The sequence below is a fragment of the Rhinolophus hipposideros genome, assembly GCF_964194185.1.
Source record: "Rhinolophus hipposideros genome assembly, chromosome: 1".
In the NCBI taxonomy this organism is placed as follows: domain Eukaryota; kingdom Metazoa; phylum Chordata; class Mammalia; order Chiroptera; family Rhinolophidae; genus Rhinolophus; species Rhinolophus hipposideros.
The window spans coordinates 84,027,267-84,051,189 of NC_138047.1; the positions used below are offsets into that span (position 1 = coordinate 84,027,267).

Sequence of the window (23,923 nt, forward strand, 5' to 3'; positions counted from 1 at the left end):
GGGGTGACCTCCTGCGTGACCTCGTGCCCTGGGTTTCTTTGCAACAACCTAGCCACAGCCACTGACAGCGGAAGCAGGGGCACTGCTGTAGTCTCCTGCTGAGGGGCCAGAGGCTCTCTCTGGAATTCTGTTCAATGAAGTTCAAGCTCTAGTGCATACTCCCAACCCCAGAAACAACATCCCAGCCCCTTTCTCAACAATCTCCATTTCTAAAACGGCAAAGAAAAGCCTGTGTGCAGAGAATTATGTTTATGGAGTTATAATCTCTCTACGGTAAAATCCATTCTTTTTAGTGTAGAGTCCTAGAGTTTTAACTAATGCTTACAGTTGTGTAACCACTACCATCATCAAGATATAATCAAGGTGTAAAACATTTCCATGACCCTAAAAGTTCCCCTCCTGTCCTCCTTCTACCTTCAGCCTCTGGCAATCACTGATATGTTTTCCGTCCCTGTAGTTTTGCCTTTCCCCCCATGTCTTGTAAATAGAATATACAAGGCCTTCTTTCACATCCTTATTTAAACCTACATATGCCCTGCCCGACTCTCTTTTCGCACATCATTTGTTTTGGAACTCTTAACATTATCTGAAAATAAGCTATTGTCATTATCTGACTCCTGTCTGTCACTGGAATATACACTCCCGCTAGCCTGTGAATGCAGGAACTTTACTTCCTTTGCTACTTCATCTCTGGGGTTCAGAACGCTGCCTGTCATTGTGCAGGTATGCCGCAAATATTTGTTGAACAAGCCACAAAATGAAATGAGGACATTGGAACTTTCCAAACCCTCTCCATACTCAGGCAGACCTCATTAATACGAGATTATCCCCCCCCCAAATGTGTTAATCCAAGCATCTCTGTGTTGCCAAAGCAGACAGTTTATCAGCAAGCAACACAATTAAAAGTAATTAGGCTGATTCCGGTTATGAATTGTCTTTTAAAGTCACTTTCTGGATGATTAGATTACTTAGAATAGAACCGGTGTAAAATGGAAACAATGATAGTAACTATTTCCTAGGGTTGTAAGGATAAAATGACTTAATGTAAATGAGGCATTTAGTGCAGTGATTCTCAACTGGGAGCTATTTTGCCCCCACAGGGATATCTGGGAATCTCCAGAGACATTTTGTCGTTGTTGTCAAAAGTGGGGGAGGGTTGCTACTGGCATCTGCTGCTAAACATACTACAATCATTGGCTAGCCTCCGACAAGCAAAGAATTATCTAGAGCAAAATGTCAGTAGAACCACCTATGAGATACCCTGAGTTAGAGCAGTGTCTGGCATACGGTAAGGGCTATATTTGTGTTTGCTATTATTATTTTATAAGTGACTCTTCTTGACAGATGTTATCACATAGTTTGAGGATGGAGTCTCAGTCAGATTCTTTGAAGCCTAGCTTTACCCTTTATTAACTGTGTGATTTTGAGCACATTACATACTTGACTTCTTTATGCCTCACATTCTTTGCCTCTAAAATTGGAATAACAATAGTAACTCCATCAGAGAGTCAATGGGAGATTGAAAAAAATAATCCATATATGACAGTCCATATTGTGCAATAGCACACAGTAAATACTCAATAAATGTCATCCACCACTGCTTTGTTGACCCCTAAAAAATCTTTATACAGAATATAGTGAGGGATTGGCGATAGTTTCAACCAGGAAAAAAGAAGGAAATACATTGCTCATATAAAGTACATACCAGTATATATTTCATATAATAAGAGATAACTTCATAAAAATTAGATGCAACCATCATTTTAAGGCTGTTATTTTATATATATTATATAACTATATTAAATATATACATTTAATATAATTTTATATTTAATATATATTTAACATAAATTTATATTTAAATTTAATATAAATTTATATTATATATAAAAATATATATATTTTATATATATATTAAAGTATATTGCTCTTGCTTTCCTGGTAGAGCAGCTCTTTGAAATAAAGGATTCTCTAATTTTAAGAATTTGTATCTAGCACACAATATAGAATTATTTAAACAAGACTTACAGTCTTCATTAGAAGTACAGATACATTAAAATATTTTGAGAACCTGAGTCTCTAATATGAAATACATGACTTAGGCAAGTTAAACACTAATGCAGTAGCAACAATCACTTGTGTTTTAGAATTAGTAATCTCTTATTCCTTTATTGAGGGAAGAAGGAGAAGCCCATCGTGGGTGAGTAATTGTAGATTTGGAGGCATTCTCCTTTTATAACCTAATATTTGTGAAGGTGCTATGCAAGTTGTAGAACAGAACTATGCATATGTGGGCCATTACCATTATTATCAACTCTCTCTAACAAGTTATTTGAGGGTCAGATGTTTCCATTGTTAGGGAAATGGCCAGGCTTTCTAGTTTGTTATTATGCATTCCAGATAGACAAAATCAGGCTGCAAGTAAATTTTGCATTAAAGAATAAACTACTTGGTAAATTATGAATTATTTGGCATATTGTTATAAATACAATGAGGAAGAACTGTGTCTCTCGGCATAAACTTTTAAGTACATAATCTACTTAAAGTACATATTTTATATTCTGTCATAAAATAGTTGGAGAGGAAAAAACCCTCCATATACAAAACAAAAAGGAATATGACAACCTGGGAATAATATTTGCAACATACATAGAAAAGGACGTATATTCCCTATCGAGAAAAAGGTCTATAAAGCAACAGTAAGGATATGAATGCTCCAATAAAAGACAGACAATTCATAAGAGAAGAACTTCAAATGACAGACAATTCATAAGAGAAGAACTTCAAATTGCCAGCAGATATGAAAAATGTTCAGACTTACAAGCAGTAAAATAAACGCAAATTTAAAAAAACGTTACTTTATTTTCCCTTTCAAATTGAGAAAGCTTAAAAGAATAAAATGACCAGTGTTTACGTTTGGTGATCTACGGGTACTCTCATACACTGTAGGTAGAGTGTACATTGACACAACTTTTCTGGGAGACAGTTATCTATATGGATTAATGACTTCAAAAATATTTATACTGTTTGTCTCAGTAATTCTACTAAATAATCAGACTTAACACAAAGGTTTATGTACGTGAATATTCACATTGTGTTACTATATAAAAAATTGTTAAATGCCATAATTGGAGTATGGTTAAATGAATTACGATGTATGTAGGGACTATTTAAAATCAAATGAAATCTTTTGAAAGAACTTATTCTGTAGAGTTTCCATGTTTCATTGATGGAGAGATGATGGTACAGGAGTATGAAAGACAGGAGAGCCCAGATGCAAGGAGGGACCTCAAAGCAAGAGCAGCAGGCAGCAAGGAGCACCCTCACCCACTTCTCAAGCTTTGGGAGTTGCCTTGGCTTCTTTAGTTCCTCAGGGGAAATATTCACCTTAAGTTCTAACAGAGTCACATACTTATCGGTTTAGAGCTTCCTACATCTCCATGCTTCTTAATATATAAATCAAAGCCACAAGTAACATTGTTAAAGAAAATTTCTTACATACCACTAGATGCTTGTCTACTCCAGGTTTGTTTCCAATTGTTCAGTTGCTTCGGTTCTATCTTCGAAATAAAGCTAGAAGTTAAATAAAATCAAGAGTTAGCACAACCTACGTTTATTTGCTTCTAAGGCACTATCATTTTAAGTTGACTTACCTATAGAAACAGCAGCTTAATTCTTAAATCTTAGTGATTGCCAGTGGTTAAAAGGCAAATATTTAATGATGTTCCTTCTGTGGCAATTTCAGTTAAAAAACATTTTAGTGGATGCATTAGAACAGTCAGAAAAAGTGAGATATTTTGACCCTTTAATTTTAATCCTCACCATTGAATTTTAGAGGATTTGACCCGGGGATGTTTGGAACTTGTCATTAGCTAGTTCTGCTAACACTTTAAGCAGTTGGTAACTGTAGTCAGAACGATCAAAAGTATTTATAAAGATTAGATTTAAATATAATAGGTATATCATAATTTTCTCATGATTTGCTAAATCAAAGATGACACAATTGTGTCCAGCAAGTGGATTTCAGGCCAGCTGTGAGACACTGGTCCCCAAAATCCTCTGGGCAGGCAGGCAGTAGCTTGGGACTTAGGGACCCTGACTGGTCTCTTGACACCCATCATCTATCTGTACAGCACCAGCAAAGCCAGGAACAGAGTGCTTGGGTCAGCATATGACTGACAAAGGACCCATGGAGCTGCTGGGAAAGTTTGTCTTCCAGGTGTTCCAGAATACAACAAGCAGCCTGAGGTCATATTGGGTAGTAGGGGATGGGAAGCAGAGAAGGCCTGCAAGAAATACTATCACAAAAAAATTCACAAATCAATAAAACTTGGTATGGACAAAATAATTAGTAAATGAACCAAAGCATTGATGTTCATAGAAAAGAAAAGATACTAACAAATTTCATGTCAATAAAATCAAAATTATAGTGGAAAAAAGTAGAAGTGGTTTAACTGCTTTTTAAAGAGTTGATCGAGGAATTAAACTGACTTAAAAGTGTTAGATGAAGTAAAAACTTCCTTGATCAATTTCATCTTTATTGATAAAATTATGGTTAGAATGTTTGCATTCATAAATAAGAGTTAGACTGTTCAAGGGAATCAAAATCAGGTCAAAATGGGGAGTAGAGGATCCACTGATCACTCAGTGACACCTGTAAGATGGGCAAGAGTTAAGGGACAAGGTCCCCCACCCTTCCCCCCCAGCATCTCTACTGAAGACGCATCTGGACCTTATTCTAATATCTCAGTCCAGTAAGCAGTGCAAGCAATGAATCTCATCAATTCTTCTCTTCCTTTGAATGATTCTTGATGTTGTTCATAAAATAAGTCTAATGTTTGAATCCCTACTCCCATTTTAACTGTTCTTAGCCTCAGGTCCTAGAGCCTCTTAACCCATGATTCCCATCTGTCTGTCAAATCACCACACCCAAGCAGAAGAAAAGACAATTAATTTATACTCACAATACATGCACACAATATATTCAATATATCCCTGTCTCCTACTCTCCATTCACCCATTGTTCCATAAAGCCCAGGGTGGGGTGGGTAAGAACAAGACATAAGATAAATGAAAGGGAATATAAGAGAGAATGAGCGTGAGAATACCCAGTACCATTATTTTTTTAAAACCCAATAACAGGAACAAAGGAATAAAAATATTTGCACATATTTTTTATTCACCATGACTTTTCCCTACTCTTCATTTATATTCTAAAACAAAGTACTTTATTTCACTGGGATTTTCATAATGAAGGATCTTTTTTTGAAATGGGAACTGAAAATGTGTATTCTATAACAATAACCACAATGTTTATAGACATAATGATAATGAGTCCCATCCTACTACTTTTATACAGGGTAATAAAGTAGAACTAAAATTTTGTATGTGTCTTTATCCTTACATTTTGTACTGTTTACTGTCTTTTAGACATATTGTTTTATGAACATTGGACTCTAGTACAGTGCCTGCTTGGCACTTAGAAGTGGTCAACAATCATTTAATAAGTATATGAATGAATGCTGTCCATACAACCTGGACACTACTGACATCCATCATTTTATTTTTGGTGAGTATATTGTGGGTTTATATTTACTCACACAGATTGGTAAATGGGAAAATAGCTTCAAATTTAGATGAAGACCCCTTTGCTTCTTGATATCATTTCTTTATCTTGTTTAGAAGATAGTTTGAAAGTGCTTATTCGCAGTTTTTTTTAATGTCAAGTGACTCAAAATGAAGAAGTCTCAGTTCAAGGCTTCTTTTTTTTTTTTTTTTTTTTTTTTTTTTTAAGTATTACCCAAAAGGAAGTATGAGGTAAATTGCGTAAACTTACAGTACCACAGAAATGAAACTTAAAGCAGGAAGAAATATGCCATCGATGTACTGGATGGGAACACATGTGTCATGTGAATAGACATGACAAAAACAGCTCTCCTTAAATTACTTTTAGCAATAGTGATCGCATTCATTTTAGTATTGCCAGAATATTTCAAGACACCAAAAGGTGAGTATGTAATTATAATTTATCTTTTCTTTTTCTAATTTTTAAAAATTATGACAGCTAATCGTTACAGGAAATGTCTTCATTTGGATACATGCTGCATGGGCTGAAGCTCTCTGTCTGAAAAACTAATAAAATGAGTTTGCTATTTCAGTTGACTGTTACATAGCATAACCTTATTCACAGCACTTAATTATTGTGGTCTACAATAATGAACTGAAAAAAATATTTAAAATCTGTAGTCTAAATTTCACACAAGTTTACAATAATCTCATCACATGATTTTGCTCTTTGAAACAGTTCCCTTCAAAAACAGTTTTAAGTATGCTTTTATATTCTGGAATTGTTTTATTAAGAAAATAACACTTCTTATGTTAAAAATGCTTGAATTCCCTCCATCACAACTATTTCACATAATAACTTACGATTGCTTTTTGCAAAACAAGAATATTTAGATATTTTCAAACTATAATTAGAGTAAGATGGATCCAAATTTAAGCAGGTGTATGTGTGTGAATATTTGTAACTAGAGAAAAATGGAACAAAATGAACTCTGGATATTTCAGAGTGTTGTGATATGATTGCTGGAACCTAGAGTAGGAAAATAAATAGATGTAAATTTAAACTATTTTTATATTTCAGTAAAAGATTTGAAAATATATTAATGTGATTGTTTGGATTACAGTTGTGCTCCCTGGCATTTATAAGAAGAAAAAATAAAAAGAAAATGCTGTATTCTATCATGAAAAAGTTATAGGAACTTGATTAAAATCAGAGAAAACCTTATATTTGACGACTTGCTGAAATAATCATTGTTGCATATACATAATGCTAAGTGGCTAGGTAACACTGTCTTTGCTAATTACATTTGATGCCATATTGCAATGAATATTTAATGTTGCATATACATAATGCTAAGTAGCCAGAGAAAAATATTTTTGGTAAATAAACACCATGATTGCACAATTTCATATACGATTGAGTTTTTCAAATTTCTCTTGGTTTTTCTGGCATTATGTCACTTAGATTAAACAATTATTGCACATGTTTTCAATTCTTTATTTCACTGAGTGAAAATATAAAGTGAACAATTAGAATTGGACTAGAGATAACCTACTTCAATTTTTAAACTATTGTGGGCTGAGAGTAAGCTCATTTAATAGTTAATTAGGCAGGTCATACAGATATACCTAGCACCTCGAAAAATCAGATTGGAGCTACTGAAAATCAGGTAATCAAACTAAAAAAGATTTAAGAAGCTATTTGCTAACTACTGTTTAGTGTTTATGAAAACTGGTGACTACCACGATTGGTAATAATTTTTGTTTTCTTAGTATCATAACTGATTACCTCAGCTCTCCGTACTACCTTTTCTGCCTTAAAATAGCCATTTCTCAGATGTAAAATAGCCATTTCTCTTTTCCTGTTTCAAAAACGGTATACATGTCCTTGGACTCTTTGGGGTGATAAACTTATTTGGGAATTTCGTTTCAAAGGAAACCTCCTTCGGGCCTACAAACAAAAATGTTTGAAAACCACCATCTTATCTTGATGTCACTTTATGGTAGAAGGAATTTTGCACAGAGCCACCATAAACAAAAAGTTGATTATTAGGCAAAATGTTTTACACATGTAATAACAATGCTTTTATTTATTTATTCTTATAATGATTTACCTCATTTTATTCAGTTCTGTGTCGATTAAACTAAGAGCACATCATTGTTTTGCTTTTTTTAAAGTATTTTTAAATCACAATAATAGTTGCCTTATGACATGAGTTGATTTGTTAACCAGTATATTTTATAAAATAAAGTATTTGGTAAAATTACTTAGATGGTAAGCTTAGAGTATTCTAGAAGTTTTAAAATTAACCTTGAGATTCTCCTGTATAGTCTCACCCTCCCTATCACTTACTCGTGTATTTTTCCTTTTTTTTTAAGTTCTAGTCACTTTAATTTCTAAGATAAATATTATACATGATTTTTACATATAAATTATTCACTGATACCCTGTCTTTGACACGTCAAATGAATTCAAAAGGAATCTTAATGAGGAATAATGTATTCAAGAAGTCTAATAGATTTGATTTCAAAATAATAAACCCTCTGAAGGCCCGTGTTAAAAATAGAGCACCGTATTTGATCATTTTTCATCAAGCATGTATCCGAGTCTCTGAATAATCATTACTTGGAATATTCAATTATCATAATTACACAGTAGTAGCTATTTAGTCTAAATTTACTAAAGAAGAGAAACGTCTTCAATGGTGGTTGAAAGTTTTAATGAGTTTGCATTGGGTGCGCACTGGCAAGAGAGATTATTCTAATACTTCCAGTTTATTTGAAAGGTAGTCCATCATCCTAAGATACAGTAGTTTGTATCTTAGGATAGTAATGTAGTAATGATTTGATATACTTATACTGCATGCAGATAATGGCGATATAAAAGGGAATGGATATATTTTGATTCAATTAAGGGATCTGACTTGCACCGAACAAGAGATTTGTCAACCTGCTTTTGTTGGACTTACAATGTTTAAGAGAGGAGACCTCGTTAACTCATATAAATCTCAGTGATCTTTTACTTATTTATTTTTTTCACTTGAAAGTGTCTGCCTGTCCTAGGCACCCGGGCAATTCTACCTTCCTGAAGTTTTCAGTCAGGGGAAACACTGACTGGTAAATAATTAAATATGATACTGTAATGACTAAAACAGCAATGTAAAAAGGTGCGGTGGACTGTTCCTAGGCCTGACTGGGGAAGATAGTCCTTCCGTTTTTATTGCAAAGAGAAATAACTGTCAGAGTTCTACTGATCACCTAATATTTCTTCTTACCTGCTTGCAGAAGCACTTTCTAAGAAAAGCAATTACTATTGATTTTCAAATAAAATGTACTCATATAAATATCTCAGAAATTCTTGAAAGCAGGAACTATAGTGAGTTATGCAAGTGTATTCCTGATGATTTGTGGCAACGTGGGACAGGAGTAGTACAGGTGAAAACACCACCAACCTAATTTTATCAAGCTGTTTTGACTTCCTTGCTTACTTTGAAGAGTCTAACTGACATAAACTATGTGTACCAGCTTTCATTTCCCCGTCCATTTTACAATTTCTGATGGAAACAGTAGTATAATGAGCAGTGAAATTGAAGAACACAAAGGATAAAGGAACTTTAATTACTTATGAATTAAATCCTAAAGTATATGAGCATTTGTACACATTACTTATGTCTATAGTATGAAAAACAGTGTTATTAAGGGTGACTACAATTAATTTGCCTGAAAGTGATATCCTAGTTCTCAAAACTGGGTACTTTATTTTCCTCATGTTGACTGGCTCATTAAAAATTTACTGAGTAATAAGGTTTAAGACGTAGTTTTATGACTATTTTAATTTTTTTAATTTGACAAATACTTATACATGTACTAGGCACTATAACAAGTACTTTTACGTATAATTCATTGAAACTCATTAAATATTTCAACTTATTCTTGGTTAGGCATCATTCTCAACAGACTATTCTGAAAATGTTCAGAAAGAAGGAATGTAACTAGATGTATTGTCTGAAATAATCCATGTTTCTACCCAAGTTCCCTGACAACTTTGTTTTAGGATTTTCTTTCTTACTGAATATTCTGAATCTTTAGTTTTAGAATGGCTACAAATGGACACAATATTTTTACATACATATTTTAGACAATGTGTTGGCAAAATATATATATATTATATATATATATATATTTAAAATATATATATATATATATCTAAGATAGCATAATGTTTATCACTGCTTTGGCAGAACTGGCCCTTTCTCCCATCTTTTAGGTTCCGATACCAGCAAGCCTTGCTTAAGCTGCTTTCTATTTGTCTCATTGCAGTGGCAGATAAATGCTCTCTCTCCATATCTTCTTTATTTTTACAGAAAAAATGACTTTCTCTAAAACATTAATGTGTAAGCTATCTCCCCTTTACACTGCTTTGTTTCTTTTCCACATAGCACTTATCACCTATAGAATTTACTTATTGTGTATAGTTTTTTGTTGCCTGATTTCTCCAAATAGAATGTAAGCTCGATAAAAGTGAGGTTTTGTCTGCTTTGCTCATATTTCACGCACTTAGAACAGTACCTGTCACATTAGGCAGCACTCAATGAGTATTTGTTGAGTGAATTTTCTGAGTCATATTGCAAAGTAAAACATTCTTGAAGGAAGCATTTCTCATCTGATCCTTGCAAGCATCTTTTGATTTCGGCAGGCCAGGCATTATTATCCTCCTCTGACATTTTTGAAATGCAAAATGTCATCACAAACCTACAACTTTTAGGTTGTGCAGCCTGTGAAATCTATTTCGCAGAATCTTTTACTTAAAAGATCTGTGTCTCTTTACCTTGAGTCATTTTCCTACCACTTTTCTTTTTCCCCGTGGAGAATTTCATAGTGTGCAGTGTCTTCCCTTGCTTGGCAAGTAAAACCAGCAGTCTCTTTCTTCTGTTCCAAACCTGCCATTTGTGTACTGCTACTAAGTAATCCAAAACTTTGCCCCTTGCCCCCAGAAAATATTTTAAATTGTCTTCCCCAAATGTTCTATGAGCAAATCCATATCCTTTGTAGACTCTCCTGTTCCCAATGTGGTTAACATCATGGATGTATCATTCAGATGCAATGCATTTGTTTACCCTGTCCCACTCAGTATCACTAGAGAAGCATCAACTATTGGACCCAAAATAGAAATATAATTGTTTGAGGTTTTGCTACTGAAATTGATACTCTTTTGAGTCTATGCCAGTTGTCAACAGAGGTGGACCTGTGACTAAATGAAAACAACATCTGTTAACCAATGTCTCTGCAAATCAGACAGCGAAACCATAAACTCTTTCCTATTCTAGTAGCTAATATTTTTAAATTTCTGAATTATGCTACAGAATATCCAAGAATGGTGAAAGAAGATCTTTGGAAACAATGGCAATGTTTTATTTTTTGGCTATTTTTTTAAAGGAATAATTTGCAATAAAATGGAAAGATCTTAAATGTTCAGTTTCATGAATTTTGACAATTGTATGCACCGCTGTAACTACCACCCCATACAAGATACAGATTTTCATCACTCCCAGGAAGATTCCTCCTGCCCTTTCCTGTCAAATCTCCTCCCACCCCCAAGGCAGCTTTCTGACCAGTGCCACCATAGTTAAGTTTTGTGCCTTCTTATGTTTCATATCAGTGGAATCATCACACGGTATCTATTTTTGTCTGGCTTGTTTAACTTAGCGTAATGTTTTTGAGATTCATCCATTGAGTGCATCAATAGTTCCTTTATTTTTATTGCTAAGTAGGCCACTGTAGCAATACACCACATTTGTCCATTTAGCCACTGGGCTGTTTCTAGTTCTTGGCTATTATACATATGCTGCTATGAATATTCTTGTACAAGTCTTTGTATGAACATAGGTTTCCATTTCTATCAGGTAACTACCTAGGAGTGAAATACCTGAGTATATTTACTTTTGTAAGACACTACCAAATACTTCTCCAAAATGACTGCACTAGCTGTATTTCTAGTGGCAAAAATTTCTTATATTCCCTAGTTTACATTTAATATCCTGAAGCAACAATTTTGAAAGTGTATTGTCTGAAATAACACATGCTTTTTCCAAAGTTCCCTGACAACTACTTAACAAAGGAATACCTAGGTATTGGGGAAATATGACTTGACATATAGTAGTTTCTGGAGCTTTTCTTGTCTGTCACATATTGAAGGTTTATTATAAATTCTCTTATTTTTGGAGGTCAACAAAAGGTTGAGACTTCTGTTCTTGTAGTCATACCTTGAAAAACACTGGTAGCACAAAAATATAAAATGTGAGATAAAATATTAAAAACTTAAAAAAACATAAAATTGAACTGATCAGAAAACTTCTCAAAGGGGGAAAATGACTAGAAATTACAAATCCAGATGGATAAGCAACAGTGAACAAATTGGTCACTTCAGGAACATCGGCCTGTTCCTGGTAACCTTGACTCTCAGTATCTTTGGGCTGTATGAGAGAGACAGAAGCCAAAGCATAAGATGTGGACACAAAAAGGTGACTAAACATGGCTATGAAACCTGCCATGAAAATTCATGGACAGGTATTTGTGTGAACATGTTTTAATTTCTCTTGTGTAAATTCCTAGGAGTAGAATTGTCAGGTCATGTGGCAAGTATTATATATGTTTAATTTTTTTTTAAAAATTTGTGTTCCAAAGTGGTTGTACTATTTTACATTCGCACAAGCAATGTATTAGAATTATAGTTCATAGCAGCATTATTCAAAACAGCAAAAAATAAAAACAACCCAAATGCTTTCTGTCAGAAGAATAAACAAATTGTGGTATATTTTTTCAAATGAATACCACAAATAATTAGCTACAGCTATACACAGCAATATGACTAAAACATATTAAGCAAAAAAAGCAAGGCATAGATGAATACAGTATATTCTGTACATTTGTATATATTTCTGAAATATGCTAGATGAAACAATGCTATTTAGGAATACATACATTTTGGAAACACTCTAAGATAAAGCAAAGGGGTGATAAACACAAAATTCATGATAGTGGTTAACCTCAGGAAAAGAAGGAGTATGTAGGAATGGGAAGGAATCAAGTGTTTCAAAGACGTTGCTAATATCCTGTTTCTTAATCTGTGTGCTAGATACATGGTGTTTATTTTGATTATTCTTTAACCAGCACAATACATTTTATATATGCTTATATATGATATATGTTTATAATAAAAGTTAAAAAGAAAATAAAGATAGTTCATGTTTCTTTAGTCTTACTCATTGCTTTTCTTAAAAACAAAAATAATTGACTCGGACATTTGTCCTACACTGTGATGTATTTTCTTAATTCCATTTAGTATTCCATATATATAGAATACTGTATCCTGAGAGATTGCCACCTTAGTGCTGGAGTAATTCTGAAATGTGTTTCCGTCTCTGGGAGCGAGACTTTAGATATCTGACTCTCAGCAATATTAATAGCAGTAATTAAATTCATAAATACTTGTTTATAGAGATAAGAATATAGCCAACCTGATACCAAAAATGATTGAGTAAAATTCAATTATTTCTTGAAATTATACCAGGAAAGGATATGGCCTCTATTTCTTTTCCAATTGAATTGTTTAAAACTAAGGTTTAAAAACCATCATAAAATGACCGTATAGCTAAATATAAAGGATACATTATCAATTCTAGGGAGCCCAGTTGGTTACTTATAGGATAAGACTGCAATATTGACAGTAAAAATGTCTCTATCTCCCTTCTAGGTCATATCATAGGAACATAAATTCAAAAAGTTGAAAATTTCATAAGATGAAAAATTCCAGTGAGGAAAATGGAAAGATGGCAAGAAAAAAGTTTTTCATGTGCTTTAATAATATGAAAAAGCTCATAGAGTTCAATCAGATGGTGCATTTCTGTCTCCCTCTTGGGACATCATTATTGAAGACAATTTTTTTTAGTTATTATTTTATTACAACTGTGTTTATAGATGTAGTAATACATTATAAAACTGTGTATTTGAGAAAAATACCATCTCCACACCAAAAACCTTTATAGTAACTCAAGTATGAAATGTGTTTTATAGCTGGAAATCACATATGAATTATTATAGAAGCAATTTCAAATATAGAGGGTAGTGAACCTTTAATTTATTAACTAAAAATAAAATCAGTAATTAAACATGTATGGAATTACTATTAAGTAGAAATTCCACAAGTAAAAAAAATGCTTTAATATAATTTAATAGCTTGATTTTCTTTGAAGTTTGAACCAAGATGTACGACTAGAAGTGGTCATTCTGAAAAATGGAGTAATTCTATTATTGTGCTTCACATTATTTAGAAAATTTATGTTTGCCCTATATGATTAAATGAGAAATGGCACAGAAAGACACATAAAGGTGGATTCGAGCATGTTGGTTATTTTCTTATACTAGCAAATAACTGTCCTACTGGAAATATCTGAAAGAGAGGTTACCTATTCCTTAATTGATTATTACTGCTAAATAGAGATTCCCGATTTTTATATCGTGAGCTTTAATTACTTGTGTAAATTAAATCACAGATAATTCTAACCTAAATGAAGGATAAATTTTTAATTTTTACTTTGGAATATGGGTTTGCATTTTAAATAATACACATTTGTACAAATTTCAAAAGTGTTTTCATGTGCACAATACCACCTGACGCTACTATAGACCCATGAAGTTAGTAGGATCTAGAGTTATTGTCTCTATTTTGCTGATGAGAAGATGAGAGTCACGGAGATTAAGTAAATTGTCCATGTTTCTTGGCAGATATAGTACTTGTCTTTGTCTTTTGAACTCCTGTATTCTTTCTATTATACCGTCATTTCCATATTTGATGTTTGTCTTCGGACAAAAATAAAAATTATGTTACCCTATTAAATTTCATCTTTGGAGGTTCAAGTAGGTTGAATGATGTCCACTCTAGGATATTAAGTGCTACTCCCTAGATTCTATAAATATGACCTTGTAAGGAAAAAGGGTCTCTACAGATGTGATTAAGTTAAGGATCTTCAGACGAGGAGACTATCTTGCATTATTTAGTGGGCCCTACATCCAATCACAGGTGTCCTTATAAAAGGGAGGCAGAGGGCGATTTGACAGAGACAGCAGAGTACAAGACAGAGGCACAGAGGAGAAGGCAATGTGACCCCAGAAGCTGAGTTGGGAGTGATATAGCCACAAGCTAAGGAATGCCAGCAGACACAGAAAATTGAAAGAGGAGAAAGGAATGGATTCTGCCTTAGGGCCTTCAGAGGGAGCTTGGTCCTGCGGACGCCTCCATTTCAGACCAGTAAAACTGGTATTGCATTTCTGGCCTCCAGAACTTAAAAAAAATGAATTTCTTGTTTTAAGCCACCAAGGTTGTAGTAACTTGTTACAGCAGCCTTTAGAAACTCATACAGATACCGTTCAAGTTTTCCATTCCTTATTCATCTCCGGGAAATTGACTTGAATCTCTATTTTAGAACAGATGAATTCAGAGCAACCTAAGGTTTGTCCATTAAAACTTTCCCAGAAGAGAGAATGGTTAAAATGCTAGAGTTTGCAAGCACTTCTCTATAAGGACTTCTGTTCCCTGAAAATTAAGAGAGAATATTGTCAAATTTTTAAAAGAAATATTTAAATGGAGTAGATAGTGTTAATTCATGGAAAACAAAGTCTTGTCACTGATAAGCTGGAATGACAAAGAATCTGCCTAAGAAAAACTGGAAGCTTATTGTATATTTATTTGAGTGCCCAAACCTCAAAATTTCATAGTAATGAGAGTTTTGTTTTGTTTTGTTGTTTTTCCTTCATAGGAAACATGTTGGAGCTATCATGTCTGGAAGTGTGTTTACAACCTAATCTCACCTATTCACTCTCCTCAAATTTTTCTTTCATGACGTTTCTGCAACCAGTAAGGGAAACTCAGACTATGATGGGAATCTTTTTAAATCACTCCAACTTTCAAAACTTCACCAGGATTTGCCAAGACTTCATAAGTGAATTTAAAATGTGTTCCTTATGTTTGGTTTGTGAGTCCAAAGGAAATGTGGATTTGAATTCTCAGGAACAAACCTCGAAAGGTAAATACAAAGGGAAAGTGAGAATAAAATGTATTAAGGATAAATGACCTTATTCTGTTAAGTTATTAAAAATATATTCCAAAGTTCAGTTTAGTGGCGTTGGAGCACTCAGTGGGGTAGCTGTTGATGAGTGACTTGCAAGGCTTTGGGATATTACTCTTCACTTGTTTACTTTGAGTTATCAAAAGCAAAATATCTATTCTTAAAATCCATCAAAATGGCACTGTAATTCACATACATGTGAGTTAAAGGATTATTTAACACACAAAAGTAAAAGCAGCGCATTGACAAGTTATCCCAGTTGTTATGGCTGTGTAACAAATCACTCCAAAACTCAGTGGCTTAAAAAAAACAGCAATCATTTTATTAATTCTGGTTTTTTTGTTTGTTTGTTTGTTTTTTTGGTGGGTCAGGGATTTAGAATGGGCCTAACTGGGCATTTTTAGCTTGGAGTGTTCCAGATTGTTGGAATTAGACAGTGACTGGGGCTCAGGCAGAGGGGGGCCGGAACAGCTAAAGGCAGGTGGGCATTTCTCTCTCTTCAGGTTTTCTCAGAACTTTTCTATGTGGTCTTTCCACTGGGGCTGGTTTGGGCTTCCACAGCACAATGGCCTTAAGTTGTTGAACTCTTGCATAATGGAGCAAGGCTCCAATATTATATTCCAAAGAACAAGGTGGAAATTGCTTCACCTTTTCTGGCCTCACCATGCAATGTCACTTCCTCTGCATTTATTGGTTACAAGCAAGTCACAAACACTCCCACCCAGATTTAAAGGGAAAGGCATTAGACTCCACCTATTTATGGTGTAGTGGCAACATTTTAGGTTAATGTGTGTGTTATGGGTTAAATTATATTGAAGTCCTAACATCCAGTATCTCAGATGTGACATTATTTGGAAATAGGGTTATTGCAGATGTAATTAGTTAAGATGAGGTCATTAGGGTGGGCTGTATTCCCATATGACTGGTGTCCTCATGAAAAGGGGAAACTTGAACACAGACATGCACACTGGGAGAACACATGTGAAGATGGAGGCAGAGGTCAGAGTAATGTTTCTACAAACCAAGGAAGGTCAGAGATTGCCAGCAAACCTCCAAACCCCAGGGGAGAGGTCTGGAACAGAGCTTACCCTCAGAAAGAAGCAATCACGCCAATACCTTAATCTCAAAAGTCTAGCCTCTTGAACTATAAGACAATACATTTCTATTGCTTAATTCACCCAGTTTATGGTACTTTGTGATGGCAGCCTTAGCAAACTAGTGTAATGTGGGATGAGAAATATTATTGTGACAATTTTGGAAAATAAAATCTGTTCCACAAGTCATCAGGGAAATGTCTATATTTTCTTTGAGATGCTCTGAGTCTATTACGATCCTGCTGTCACCTGGTTTTCACAATCTTACAAATGTAAGCCCTTCAATCATTATTTTTAGTGCAGGTAACTTCTTGTTTCTACTTTTTTGTATAGGAAGGAGGTAATTTGGTTTTGAATTGTACATGTTTACTTACTATGTACTACTCTTTTGCAAATAACATCTTCATAATCTCTTTCTAGTTCTTATCATGAGCGGATCAATGGAAGCCAAGGCAAATGATTTTCATTCTCCTTGTCAACATTTTAACTTCACTGTAGTTCCTACAGTTGACCACTTGGAAGAATATAATGTGACCTGCCATCTAAAAACCCACACTAGAAGGTCAGCAAACGTGGAGGAAGATCCAATCAAAGAAAAGTCTATAAACCATACTTGTAGAATTATGAACCACACGGATAATTGCATACACATTTCTTTGCACCTAGAAATGGATGTAAAAAGTAAGTTTTTAAGGAAACTAGAGAAAAAAGAGAAATTAAATAAGGGCGACCACATTAACTTCACTGAAAGTCAAAGAGCTGAAGAATTTTACTGATGGAATAATATGGCTGCAAATGTTAGCCCTTTTATGTTAATTTTTCTTTCAAAATGTGCATTTCCTGGGGCCCAGCTGTACCTAGAGGCAGAAGAGGCATCTATGGGTTGTGGTTTGAGGGGCACTAGAAGACCTTCTACCCCAGAATAACTTTTGGACATGTCTATTAGCTGTGCTTGAAGTAATACTCTTACACTTAGGTATGAAAGGATGAGATTTATTTTAACATGGTAAATATTCATGCACAGAGTGGTGTGTTATTAAAATCTTACTTTGAATCTTAGAGATGAGAACCAGGCCTGGATTAAATGCGATTTTTGTTGTAAAGCCACGAAGATAGACAAGGTATAGATTAGGTACTTTGGGTCATTGGATGATTCTGGGGAAACGTAGGAGCCAGAAAGACAAAACTTACATATATCTTACTTCTGTTTAAGGCCGATTAACTTCCCAGTCACCCTCTTCTGAATTACCACAGTTGATCCTTTCTACTAAGCAATGTACCTTCACTTTACCCATAAAACCTACTCTTGAAGACCACTGTATGAGATAACCATTTAATGAGTGCCTGCTGTATGCCTAGCAGTGTGCCAGGCATTGGGGACACAGAGATAGACAAATGTAAAACAATCAAGTAAGCGCTTTCAGTGAGACAGGTGCTATAGTAATTTGCTGTGCTCTTTGATATTCCAGACATATGGGAGCCTTTCAGATGGCTTTTGAATGTTTTTCTAAAACTTTAATTATTTTTGAGGGAACTATTTAAAAATATTATGTTTATTTTAAAGCAAACACAAATACATAATATGTATGTATTTTAAAGTTATATGACTTCAAAGAAATTTCTTCTGTGAGTTAGTTTGCCCAGGGCCCTATAGCCTCTGCAATGAGGGGGTGTTTCAAGTTGTGTGTATGTATATGGGTCATGGGAGAGGATATGAGAAAGTCTGAATAGAGGGATCAAGTCCCTCTGGTTCAGGAGTGAGGTTGGAAGGTAGGTTTTGGAAAGGCTGCATAGGGAAGGCAACTATGATGAAATCTGAAAGATAGAAAGGTGTGGATTATAAATACTAAAACATATTTATTTCAATGTATATTTATGTACCCATTTAATTACTTTTTACATTTTCTAACACATAAAGGAAAAATAAGCATTTCCATTATTATGATTATAAAAGGATTAATTTTTGTGTTAATGGAAAAATAAATTCCAGTGAGAGTGAAATGACAGTTAATTTTTGGGGGTCCATAATTCAGAAAGATGACGGTGGTCCATCAATATGTAGCCTTGTATTCTGGAAAAACTATATCCATTTTGCCATGCATAAATTAAAAAATTAATCATATGTTAGTCTGCTGTGCAAAGACTAATTTGATCTCCTTTGATAGCCCTACCTGCCAGGGGGTGAAACTAAATATAGTCCAATCTGGTAAATTTACTCTGAAACAATAAACTGTCTCTTTTTTCAGATTCGTGTCTGTTTCCTCTTGTCCCTCTCCAAGATGGCTGCAGGGATGTAGGTGGGCAGCATGGGATGTGAGGAAACACACTTCTGTATTTGCCCTGGTGCTTTGGTGGTTGTACTGGCTGGCCTGGCCCCAGCTGTGCACATTCGGATATTACAATATAAATTTGCTGAATGCATGGTTCTTGTTTTATAGCTTGATCAATCAGTGCCCAGTGACACTTTGGTCATTGGGCTTGCCTTGGCTCTCGCGGGCTCTGCAAATATTTTATTCCAGTTAACTACATGCTTTTATTTTGCTGAGGGAGAAATGCAAATCTGGCAGTTGTATAGCATGGAATGATATTGGGGAGGCTGAATGCTTACATCCCAGTCAACTTTTACCTTTTCTCCACTTAGCCTCTTCTCTAAATAAATGTTGACTGCCTATTTAATGTACAACTGCCCGTGGCGGAGAGTCCTGTGAAAGAAATACCCAGATCATGAGTCCACAGGGGCAGTCATCCAGGGGTATAAACAAGTTATGTGTCTTGCTAAGTTACATAAGTCCTAGCTGTGGTTTTTGTGCAAGGAAAGGGTATAGAAGGTGGCTTAAAAAGTCAGTAGACAGTTGTGTCTTGGACATGATGAGGTAGCCCTTATTTAAGTCATTGATTCGTGGGTCAGCTGTCCAGTGTGTCTTTATGGGACCAAAGGAGACCATGCTAAGTTCTTGCTGGATGGTGACAACCTTTCCCATGTTGACTCACTATTGCTTGAATGAACAAGTTTTTACCCATATCCTTATAAATTTAGGCTAGGGTGACTCTGTGTTTAATTAATGTACACACTTGATCTGATCATTGCCATGAGAGCTCCTGAGGAAAGGGGGTGTGGTTGTTCCTCTGGACTCTTATGTGCCTCAGTCCAGCCCTTTCTCTTTGTCTTTCCCTTTCTTTCCCAGCCTCCTCATACTCACTGCGTCATCGTGGATTTGAGGTTTTCATTTTGGCTGCTTGGTCCAGGGCCAAAATTATTCATTACAAATGATTCTGGCTCTGATTCTGGTACTCTGCTATTGTGTGGTTTTAACCTAGTGATAGGAATGATCGTGAAACTAATATCAACATAACCTAAGTGAAATTAACCTTAGAATTTGGGAACTAAATGGATCTCTGGAAACCACTTGGTCAAGGTTCCTTCTTTAATACCCTCATTTAATACATCAGGAGAGCAAGTGACCCTGTAACAGTGATGTTAAAATATATTTAGCTTCTGTTACTTCAGTACCCCACAGGAAATGCCTTGTGCCATTCCTTTCCCCTAGATTATGGACATTCCTCTCTCTACCAAGATTTTGGAGGCTTACACTCCCATTTGTCACCATTCTCTCTGGAATCACCCCCCACCTTTCTGCCCCCTCTGCTGGCTGAGGTGCTCTTCCTGCTGAGTTTTGTTCTGCAATTGGCCCTGCCCTGCTTTCTTCAACTTTCCCCAAGTGCCGACAAAACAAAGCTACCAAATGGAATTACAGCAAAGCACAAGAGAGCAAACAACTTAAAATTAAAATGAGACATTTCCTGAAATTAGATTGCTTAGTTTCTTGGATAACCACAGCATACGGAAGTTGTTATGACCCCATCTTCCTCGGAGTTCTGTGTGCCCCTCCCAGTCTACCGAACCCTTTTCTTCCATCTTGCTATTTTTCCTTCAACCCATTCCCCACCACAACTTTAATTTTCCTTAATGTAGGGCATTTTTCCTTGGTTTTGTAGAAACTTCTCTCATGTAGGTTGTGTGGTAGTGGGGCCTGGAGAGGAGTCTCAACTTCTCCCACCAAGGAGGTTTCGGACCCTTTTATGTGTTCTTTCCTAGAGGGTGTCATCCTCCTCAGCTCAAATTGTTCCTAGCCATTTAAAATAACATTTTTTCAATGTTACATTAGAGTTCAGTAAAAAGATTAAGTTAAAAAAATCTAATAAAATATGTAAGAAATTATTTTTCCTTTGAAATGTTGTTGAATTTGCATATATATATATATATATTCAGCTTTTCAGTTAAGGGCAGGATATGTACTAGAATCCAGCTACACCACCACATAGCCTCTTATCTATTGAATCGTTTTATTGTATTTTTATTCTTTGCAGATTTCTCTTGTTCCATGAGGATCACTTGGTATATTTTAGTAATGCTAGTTTTCATATTTTTGCTCATCCTTATTATCCACAAAATATTTGAAGACCATAGGCGAGTGCAGAGGTGGCAGAGTAAGTATTGAGAAATAAATACATCATTTGGGATAATCCATTTAGTTTCAAGGGACTCTTAATCTTATCTACAGATTCAATTTTTTTTCAGTTCAATTTACCATTTACTAAGCACCTACTGTATGCAACTGGCAATTCTAGGAGTATAAGCATAAGTAAGGCACAGTGCCAGTGTTCTAGGACTTTCACATGTTTTTCTCCCATCCAGAGAAGTAAATAGGAGGGAAAGAAAGGGTGGGTGAATCAAAAGGAGTTGATGGACTGGAGGCTGAGCAGAGACTTTCGTGGAAGTGAGGGCAGAAGAGAGGAGAAGAATAGGGAGCAGTGATAGGAAATTTCAGAGTTGGAGATTTGGAGCAGACTGGCTCTAGGTAATGAGTGGGAGTGGGAGCCAATCTTGAATAAGTGTGAGTGTGTCAGTAGATTTTTGGCTAGGCTGAGCTAAAATGCATCATTGGAAATCAGGACAATAGGGATGATATTAAAAATATTTAATAACTAAGACAAAACCCACTTGTCAGGATGGTCACTGACTGCCAATTATTGGTGTGGCCCTACTGGTGTGTTACCATGCACATACTAGCTGAATATCAGGCCTGATAGAAAGCACCTGGTCTCTTAAAGACAAGAGAATGTATCATGAGAATCGGCTTTGGAGACAGGTGGAAGGAATTATGTTAGAATCCCAGTACTACCACTTACTAGTTATATGATTTTTGAAAATGCTGCTTACTGTACCTGAGTGCCTCTTTTTTCCCTCTGATAAAACAAGGCTAATCACCATTACTACAGAAGGTTGAGGAAGGATTGAACTAGAGAGATTACATAAGAAATTTAACACAGTGTCTAGTGCATAGTAATTCTCAATAGAGGAGAGTAGTGTTGTGCTGTTTGCATTATTTCCCAAGGCTCTTATGTTCTTTACCAGGCAAGGCCTATTAGTCATTTCAGTAGGCAAAACAAACGGTTGCCTCTAGGTTTGAGTGAAAGTGCCATTAATTTTTTTGACCAAGTATTTGTTACAGATACTTCTGAGAGCAGTTTCATATCAAGTATTGTTATTGATACCTTAGTTTATAAGACCCTAATTCACTGGTTAATAATCATAATATTGTATATTTTTAGAATAACCATTTTCACAAGATTTTTACTAGATTCTCAAAGTATACAAACAGGGTATGTGCTATTTACTTTATAGATGAAAAAAACTCCTGAGATTCAGAGAGCTTAAGTATTTTGTCCAAACTTATACAGCTAATAAAACATCAGCATTAAGACCCAGGTTCTTTCTAGTTTTGAAAATCATATTATTTTAAATAAATTAGTGTTAGTTGCAAACAGTGCATAGTTCTGAGTTTCTTGATCAATTTTCCCATGTAATTACATATTAGGAAAGAGAGATAGAAACCAGATAGAAAAATAGTCTAGAAAGAGATGAATAGTGGGAAGTGATATTAAGTTCTTATGAACATCTACCCAAACGAGAGGCCTAGAGGCTGTCAAAGACTTGCCTCACACATCCAAGCATATGATGAAAAGTGTAACATCATTTAGGACATTAAATAATATTAAATATTAAATATACATTAAATATTCTGTATATCATATCTATGTATATAACATAATATGAATAATATAATATTCTGTACATAAGAGCTGGGCTTTTCATTAGAGGAGATGGCATAAAGGCATTTATAGCAGTGGAGAAGCCACTGGTTTTAGAAAGAATCTGCATTTATTAATGGATAATATGGAAAAACTAATGTCCGGCCCTGTTCTGAATGACCTATTTTCCTTGGTAATCCTTTAAACCAAAATGGGGAATACATATTAAGAACATGCTTGTTTATCATCTAAATATTTAATTTCTTTTTTTGGAATAGGTTATAAATATAAATCTTCATCTGTTCTCTTAAGAGGAAGTGATTCTGAAAAACTTCAAACATTGAATACGCGAATTATTTCAGGTGAGCTCTGCGACATGCCAACAGAACACAGCTTAGGAAATTCCAAAGTTTCACCATTTCAATATAAACTCAAGATTGCAATCTCTGTGCTCATTTACATTAGGCTTGTATCTGGAAGACAGGAGCTATGAGCAAATGATGTCTAGTTTAATGTCTTATTATCTGAGGGCAGGAACGATCAAAACTACCTCCTTAAATAATGGAAAGATTGCTTAATTGGCCAGAAGAAATTCATGTGAGTAGGCAGAGAGAAAAAAAGCAATAAGGAATAAGCCTCAGATTTATTTTTAAATGAGACAAGATACCATTCTTCTCAGAATTGCAAGAAGTAATTGTAGAGTGGGTATGGCTTTTGCTGGAAACTTCACTTAGCAAAGGGTGTCATTGTGTAAAGAGAACTTCTAATAGCCCCAATTAAAAAGTCCCCTGTCCTCTCCCAAGAAATAGAAATGGAATAAGGGAATTCTAATTAGAGCAGCAAGGGGGCTGTTAGCACAGATGCTATGGTTCTATCTCCTTCTTCTAATTGTGAAGACGCCTTCTGAATTCAAGCTGCCAAATCATATGAAAAAGAAACAGAGGGAGACTATGACATGGGCAGAGGCCTCTTCTTCATCAGGGAGAAAAAATATCTTTGAGTCTTTGAAAAGCACAAAATTATGAGTGATATTATTACGGTTCCTCA

General features: G+C 35.1%; 1 protein-coding gene across 2 annotated transcripts in view; it reads left to right on the plus strand.

Moving 5' to 3' along the window:
• Positions 1 to 5,872: 5,872 nt before the first annotated feature.
• Positions 5,873 to 23,923, plus strand: part of TMEM156 (transmembrane protein 156) — a 32,023-nt gene continuing 13,972 nt past the window's right edge. The window contains exons 1-5 of one of the 2 annotated variants that reach the window (XM_081049630.1): positions 5,875 to 6,007; positions 15,381 to 15,647; positions 17,204 to 17,464; positions 21,152 to 21,271; positions 23,155 to 23,238. In XM_081049630.1, coding sequence (XP_080905756.1) covers positions 5,920 to 6,007; positions 15,381 to 15,647; positions 17,204 to 17,464; positions 21,152 to 21,271; positions 23,155 to 23,238 — 820 coding nt within the window. In that variant the 5' untranslated portion in view covers positions 5,875 to 5,919. Of the gene's footprint in view, positions 6,008 to 15,380; positions 15,648 to 17,203; positions 17,465 to 21,151; positions 21,272 to 23,154; positions 23,239 to 23,923 lie in introns of both variants that reach the window. The other variant, XM_081049631.1, reaches the window with a different exon arrangement.